The sequence below is a fragment of the Argentina silus genome, assembly GCF_951799395.1.
Source record: "Argentina silus genome assembly, chromosome: 4".
NCBI lineage: Eukaryota > Metazoa > Chordata > Actinopteri > Argentiniformes > Argentinidae > Argentina > Argentina silus.
This window is the reverse complement of record NC_139658.1, coordinates 19,168,485-19,175,984: the sequence shown is the minus strand read 5'-3', so window position 1 is coordinate 19,175,984 and position 7,500 is coordinate 19,168,485. Positions and strand designations below refer to the sequence as shown.

Below are 7,500 nucleotides of genomic sequence, written 5' to 3'. Positions count from 1 at the left end.
ATGAAGTCCAGCGTGAGGCCGTTGGGCCACGTGATCCTGTCCTCTACGATCACACTCCGGTTGGAGCCATCCATCCCAATTCTCCCAATATGAGGGTTATCACCCCAGTCTGACCAGTACAGGTACCTGACAGGGACAACACTCAAGCGTGAGAGCTTATAATGCTTCATAACAGACATGAGAACAGACAGACATCATTTCAGTGATAACCAGTAGGAGCACCCGAGAGAGACAATACTCACAGAGAGAGCTCATAATGGTTCATAACAGACTTGAGTCAATGTCAGTGGTAATATTGGTCACGTTATTATTACGTCATGGTGTTCGTACCCGTTGCGTACGTCGACCGCCACAGCGCGAGGTTCCCTCAGACCCGTGTTCACCAGGACGGTCCGGTAGGCTCCATTCAGCTTCGACACCTCGATGGTGTCCCGCCCCTTATCACACCAGTACAGGTTCCCTCCCACCCAATCAACAGCCAGGCCATCAGGGTTGCTGAGCGACGTGCGGTGAAGGACCTGCCAAAGAGCCAATCAAAAGTTGATGGATCTGATCTTCACACTTCAGATTTTAGGGTTTGGTGTTTCTATATATATATATATAGGACTTACAATACATTAAAAAAAAAACATAAAAGATAAATGCTACTGACAGAAAACATGCAATAAAAAGTCATTAGTAAAAAGTGAGGAAATAAAGTTGTTTTACTGATACAGTCAATCTAACGTGGTTTATGTGTATCTCATACTGTACACAAAGAGGTGGTGAGCTCACGGACCTGGACGTCACTGCCATTAATGTGCATGCGGCGGATCATGCTGCCTTGAGTGGTCACGTCTGTCCAGTAGATCATCTGCTGCCGGTAGTCAAAGTCCAGCGCCACCGCGTTGTTCAGCCCCTGTTACACACACACACACACACACACACACACACACACACACACACGTGTTCCCGTGTTGGTTATAGGGGGCAATGAGGTGGTATTTCCTACTATCAGCGGAGGTTGTGTGTGAGGCTCCGGTCTCACCTGTTTGAGCAGTGTGTAGTTGGAGCCATCCAGGTTGAGTTTCCTCAGGTAGTACCGGTTGGCGAAGATGAGGAAGGGCTCCTCCTCTGGAGAAAAGGAGATATTACACATGATGAGATGTGTTCGGCCACACTTTCTCACTGAAACATACACATCAAGTAGAGGTGTATTGAGGTCATGGGAGATCAAATGAAGGCACTCCTCTCCTTGGTTGTCTGTGTCTCAATCTTTACACGTACATAGGACACACACACACACACACACACACACACACACACACACTTAAACCCAGCAGCCCTTACCGGAGGTGGACTTGCAGATGGTGGGGTCGTTGACGCTGAGCTGGAAGCCCTCCACACAGAGACAGTGGAAGCTGCCGTGTGTGTTGATGCAGCGCTGGGTGCAGGGGTAGGTGGTCGTACACTCGTCTATGTCCACACACGTCTTCCCATCGTCCTTCAGACGGAAGCCGGGGTGGCATCGGCACTGCACGGGCATAGAGGAGAGAGGGCTGGTCAGGCTGTGTGTACACAGTCATTTAACGTCACGACTTCTCTGTCAGTAGATCAATAGCTGGCCCTGTAGATGGCAATCACTATAGACATCATCATAAACTAAACTGCTTTTTCAGCTCTTCAAGTCAAAAACACTGCTTGGCAGTTCCTTAACCCATTCCCCTGGTGGGAGTTGTAGTTTCTTACCTTGAAGCCTATCTTGAGGTCCTCACAGAGCTGGGAGCAGCCGCTGAGCTTGCTGTTCAGACACTCGTTGATGAAGCAGTTGAGCTCGTCCGAGCCGTCCCCACAGTCGTCGTTGCGGTCGCATAGCAACGTCACGTTCACACAGTTACCGTTGCCGCACGCGTACGCTGTATCGTTACACTTCTTCACTGTTTCAGAGGGGAGAGATGGGAGAAGGCCGGTGGGATGGAGGAGGAGAAGAGGAGAGAGAGAGAGAGAGAGAATTCATATCAGGAGGAAACCCAAATGTTTCTAAATCAAAGCCAGTATGACCAATGACAACAGGCACCATCTGAGACTGCCTGTCTGTGTGTGTATGTGTGTGTGTGTGTGCCTGTGCGTGTGTCTAACCCGGGCCATTGCAGTGAGGGTTCTTGGGGGCTTCGTCCGAGCGGTCGTGACAGTCAAACTCTCCGTCACACTCCCAGGAGCTCTGGACCAGGCAGCGGCCGTTGGCACAGCGGAACTTGTTGGGTCCACACGTAGGGTACTCTGGAGGGAGACAGAGAGGTGTGTGTGTGTAAGTGTGTGCGAGAGTGAGACCGCCTAAACACGACCAGGTCCACCAGGACTAAAGGGGTCAAAGGTCAAAGGTCGCCCGCTCACCGCACTCAGGGGACTCGTCGGAGCCGTCGCTGCAGTCGTTGTCGTGGTCGCACACAAAGTGCTTGGGGATGCACCGTCTGTTCTGGCACTGGAACTCGTTGTGGTCGCACGTGTCGTTGAACGCTGAGACAGGGACCAAGACACGCCAGTCAGCCAATACGCTACTGAGGTCATGAACATTCTCATTGTTTATAACAAGCAATGATGCTTTGATCGTCATGGTTCTGGTCTTATGGCAATAGGCTCCATTCCAGAATGACTTTCTGAAGTTCTACAGTACACCTGTCTGGTATTAATAATCGTCATTCACTCATCATCCACTCACAACATCCAGCCTTGACGCTCTCATCCGCCCCATCGGGACAGTCCTTGTCCCCATCACACTTCCAGCGTTGAGGCACACACACGTGGGATCCGGGACACTGGAACGCTTCAGGACTACACGTCTTATTCTCTGTAAAAACGTGGCGGAGGGAAGAGTTTAGAATTAAGTGTGATAGCATGGCAGCACCTTTACTGTGTGTGTGTGTGTGTGTGTGTGTGTGTGCGTGTGTGCATGTGTGTTTGTGTGTGCGTGCGTGTATGTGTGTGTGCGTGTGTGTGTGCACGTGCATGCGTGCGTTAACAGACACTCACTGCACTTGCTGTCCTCGTCAGTGCCGTCCCCACAGTCATCGGTGCCGTCACAGACCCAGCGGTTGGTGATGCAGCGGTGGTTGCCGCACTCAAACTGGGTCGCCGTGCAGAACTTATCTAAGAGAGAGAGAGGGAGAGAGAGAGAGAGAGAGAGAGAGAGAGAGAGAGAGAAAAAAGAGAGGGGGGATGTAGGAAAATACAGTCAGTCGCAAATACTGAAAGACTGACAACGTTGGCAGTGAGTCCAGTGGGCTGTACAGAGAGAGAAGTGAGGACTATATTGAACTGGGATACAGGATGGTGTCTGAGGTGAACTGGGATACAGGATGGTGTCTGAGGTGAACTGGGATACAGGACGGCGTCTGAGGTGAACTGGGATACAGGACGGCGTCTGAGGTGAACTGACCACAGTGCGTCTCGTCGGCTCCGTTCTCACAGTCGTTCTCCTTGTCGCAGGTCCAGCTCATTGGGATACAGCGACCGCTGGGACAGGCGAAGAAGGGCGCTGGGCACTTGGCTTGGGTTTTCTTCTTGTCTGTTGGACAAACAGACACAGGGGTTAGCATGGACGGCCCTTAGTAGATCAACTACTGACAGCATAATGAAAACACAACAAGGACGGTACTTATCAGGTCTTCTTATGTTTGTTTTAGCAAAGCTAAATGTTTATTCTAAAATCAGTCAGTCATAGTCACAGTGCTCCTGTGTGTGTGTGTCTCTCTCTCTCTCTCTCTCTCTCTCTCTCAGTGGGTGTTGAGTCTCAGTCACCTGGACAGTTCCTCTCGTCAGAGAAGTCTCCACAGTCGTTAGCTCCGTCACACAGCCAGGAGGGGGCGTAGCAGAGCGTGGTGAACTCACACTTCTGGAAGGTCACACCCTTCACCCCCAGACGGAAGTAGCTGGAACAGTCGGTAGCTGCAGCGAGGAAGAGGAAGCCACACAGTCAATATGATGACACGGTCTGAAGTCGAAAAAAAAAGTTTCCTAGTTCCAAGCGCACGTGAACGCCACATGAGGACTAGAATGACTCACAGCAGTTCATCTCATCGCTGGCGTCCTGGCAGTCCACCACCTGGTTACACTTGCTGGAGTTGGTGATGCAGCCTCCATCTCTGCACTGGAACTGGTCCGCTGTGCACAGGGTGGCTGAAACACACAGAGAAAAAATCCATCTGTTGATCAGGAATGACAGGTTTGGGAAGGCCGTGCTCAGCCTGATCTTCCCAAACTCTTCGTGTGCAGGGTTAAAATAACTCTTCTGTAATGGAAAAGGAAAAAAAAACCTGCATTCATTAGAAATATTCTTCAATTATGTATTGCATTCGCAGCAGAGGTCAAAAACTTCTTCAGAACAGCGAGGAAAGGTAATCCCCGAAACCCGTTTGTTCTTGACCTCTCCTGCAAATGCAATAAATAATTGAAGAGTGTTTCTCATTGGAGTGCAGGTTTTCTTTCCCCCTACAGCTATGACAATATATTACACTCGGACATCAAAGGTAGGGGGCGTTTAGTGGCATAGCACACTAATGCGCTTACCACGTAATCGCAAGGTTCCTGGTTCCATTCCGACCCTCGACCTATCTTGCATGTCATCCCTCCTCTCTCTCACCCATCCTTCCTGTCAATCTCTACTATCTCTATCCCAATAAAGCAGAAATGTCCTAAAAACATATTTAGGATATCAAACGTAGAGACGTTCCAGTACGGTGTGACGTAGAAGGAGCCCCGCTCACCGTTGCAGAAGAGTTCGTCTGAGTTGTCTCCACAGTCGTCCTGTCCGTTGCACCAGGAGCTGTGTCCCACGCACCGGCCGTTCACACACCGTCTGTAACCCTTCTTACACACCCGGTTGGCTGAAGGGTGAAGACGAGAGGAAGGAGAAGATAACAGTTTATTAGAAACATAAATCATACGTCATATTGAGGGAAAAAAAAGAGGATAAAAGATGATACTGTTAGGATACGAACACACTGGTTTATGCGTCACAAAATATCACGTGTTGTTTTACACATAAGCACACAGACACAACAGACAGACAGGCACACACACACACACACACACACACACACACACACACACACACACTCTCTCCCACGCTCACCGCAGTAGGACTGTTTCTCGTCAGACTTGTCCTTGCAGTGGGCCATGCCGTCACAGGTCAGAGTGTAGTTGACACAGTCGCCGTTCCCACACTCAAACTCATCCATGCTGCTGCAGGTTGTGTTGAGGGCTGAGAGGGCCAGACAGACAAGAAGGGATACATCAGGCAGCACCTACAACGACCACTACTGGCCTAACTTTACCACCAGGATAGGAGCGTGCTTTTAGTGCTGACATTCTCAGCAGGCCTAATGCACCGGCCCTTGACAAATGAGCAGCATTTTCTTCACATGAATAATTGATTAAATGAGAGAGTACTCTCTCCCACTCTCTCCCTCTCTCTCTCCCACTCTCTCCCTCTCTTCTGCACTAGTTCTCTTATTCCTCTCTTTTCCCCCCCACTCTCTCCTTCCCTTCCTCTCACCAATGCAGGTGTTGTCTTCCAGTAGCTTCCTCTCGCCACGGCAACTGCAGTTGACCCTGCCTTCAGAGGTCAGCAGACACAGGTCCTGACAGCCTCCGTTGTTCACCCGGCAGGGAGAGAACTCACCTACACACACACAGACAGAGTTAAACACACACACACACACACACACACACACACACACACAGACAGAGTTAAACACACACACACACACACACACACACACACAGAGAGAGAAGAGTTAAACACACACGCACACACACACACGCACACACACAGACTTTGACAGTGTTCTGAGACCAACACAGCTCTCTCTCTCAACTAGTGTCTAATAATAACTGACACAAACTAAATGGGATTTGCTGCAATTACCACGGGTTCATGGTGTGTCGCCCAGTAGTGTGCCAGTGTGAGTGGGAAGACAGAGGGGGAGGCATGGAGTCAGTGTGTTTGAGGCAGAGTATATGTGTCTATGTAGAGAGGAGACACACAAAGACAGTGGATGTATTGATTTGGACTGGAGTGAGAGAGACAAGAGGGCATCTGGATGGAGATGAGGCGGAGAGGTGAGAAGGAGAGGTGAGAAGGAGAGGTGAGAAGGAGAGGTGAGAAGGAGAGATGAGAAGGAGAGAAGGAGAGATGAGAAGGAGAGGTGAGAAGGAGAGGTGAGAAGGAGAGGTGAGAAGGAGAGGTGAGAAGGAGAGATGAGAAGGAGAGGTGAGAAGGAGAGGTGAGAAGGAGAGATGAGAAGGAGAGGTGAGAAGGAGAGGTGAGAAGGAGAGATGAGACGGAGAGATGAGAAGGAGAGGTGAGAAGGAGAGGTGAGGAGGAGAGGTGAGAAGGAGAGATGAGAAGGAGAGGTGAGAAGGAGAGGTGAGAAGGAGAGATGAGACGGAGAGATGAGAAGGAGAGGTGAGGAGGAGAGGTGAGAAGGAGAGGTGAGAAGGAGAGGTGAGGAGGAGAGGTGAGAAGGAGAGATGAGAAGGAGAGATGAGAAGGAGAGGTGAGGAGGAGAGGTGAGAAGGAGAGATGAGGAGGAGAGGTGAGAAGGAGAGGTGTGAGTGGAGGTGGTGCGTAGTGGTGTGGAACTGGTTGAGCAGAAGATGGATGGGTCTGATTGTGTGTGAGAGTAGTGTAGTGTAGTGTAGTGTGTGTGTGTGTGTGAGTGATATTGGGGTAGTGGAGCCTCAGGTGCTCTCATTCCCCAGGTGTATGGAGCTCCTCTCAGCTGTGTCACACTCTCAGATTACTTCTGTCATCTCATTAACTCTGCTAACCCTACCACACACACACGAATACACACACACACACACACACACACACACACTGCCCCATTTAGTAGACTCACAGCTATTGGTGTCGTTGGCCACAGCGACGATGCCCATTGGCTGCTGGGGGATGTCAGCTCTGAGCACCTTCATGTCTCCACCGACGTACTTGTCGGCTCTGAGGACGGCCCTCCTCACCCAGTCTGTCCAGAAGATGTAGTCTCCGTAGACAGCCAGGCCAAACGGATGCACCGGCTCATTCTTCAAAACCACCTACAGGGGGCAGCAGAGAAACAGAGAAACAGTTAAACAGACGGATCACAATCACACACGTTCACAGTCAGGCAATATCCTCTCTTCTCATGCCAATAAAACACCACAGCGGCAGAGCAAAAAGTGTCTGATTGAATGCATACACACATATGGCTGAGTGATGTGTGAAGTCTTTTTTTATGTGGATGTAAAAAATCTGTGGGTGTGTGTATATCTGTCTTTATGTGTGTTTATATGTGTGTGTGTGTGTGTGTGCGCGCGTGCGTGCGTGCGCGTCACTCACGTAGCGTCGGGTGCCGTCGTACTCGCAGCGCTCTATCTTGTCTAGCGTGGCGTCCGAGAAGTAGAGTTTCTCGGCCCGGTGGTCTATGGCCAGGCCGTTAGGAGTCCTGATGTCACTACCGATGATGACCAGCACGTTGGAAC

The 7,500-nt window shown here is 50.4% G+C and overlaps 1 protein-coding gene across 1 annotated transcript in view; it reads right to left on the bottom strand.

Annotated features, from left to right (window-relative positions):
- The window catches only part of LOC310803800 (low-density lipoprotein receptor-related protein 1-like), a 65,732-nt gene that overhangs the window by 14,002 nt on the left and 44,230 nt on the right, over window positions 1-7,500 (bottom strand). Inside the window, exons 39-56 of the mRNA XM_083668695.1 lie at window positions 7,358-7,500; window positions 6,882-7,074; window positions 5,534-5,659; window positions 5,111-5,239; window positions 4,743-4,862; window positions 4,042-4,155; window positions 3,778-3,924; window positions 3,416-3,544; window positions 3,010-3,126; window positions 2,699-2,827; window positions 2,374-2,496; window positions 2,119-2,259; window positions 1,729-1,916; window positions 1,330-1,513; window positions 1,028-1,113; window positions 779-898; window positions 331-518; window positions 1-126 (exon numbers count right to left, since the gene is read on the bottom strand). The exon at window positions 1-126 is cut by the window's left edge and continues 80 nt beyond it; the exon at window positions 7,358-7,500 is cut by the window's right edge and continues 62 nt beyond it. Coding sequence (XP_083524821.1) covers window positions 1-126; window positions 331-518; window positions 779-898; window positions 1,028-1,113; window positions 1,330-1,513; window positions 1,729-1,916; window positions 2,119-2,259; window positions 2,374-2,496; window positions 2,699-2,827; window positions 3,010-3,126; window positions 3,416-3,544; window positions 3,778-3,924; window positions 4,042-4,155; window positions 4,743-4,862; window positions 5,111-5,239; window positions 5,534-5,659; window positions 6,882-7,074; window positions 7,358-7,500 — 2,503 coding nt within the window. The remainder of the gene's footprint in view (window positions 127-330; window positions 519-778; window positions 899-1,027; window positions 1,114-1,329; window positions 1,514-1,728; window positions 1,917-2,118; window positions 2,260-2,373; window positions 2,497-2,698; window positions 2,828-3,009; window positions 3,127-3,415; window positions 3,545-3,777; window positions 3,925-4,041; window positions 4,156-4,742; window positions 4,863-5,110; window positions 5,240-5,533; window positions 5,660-6,881; window positions 7,075-7,357) is intronic.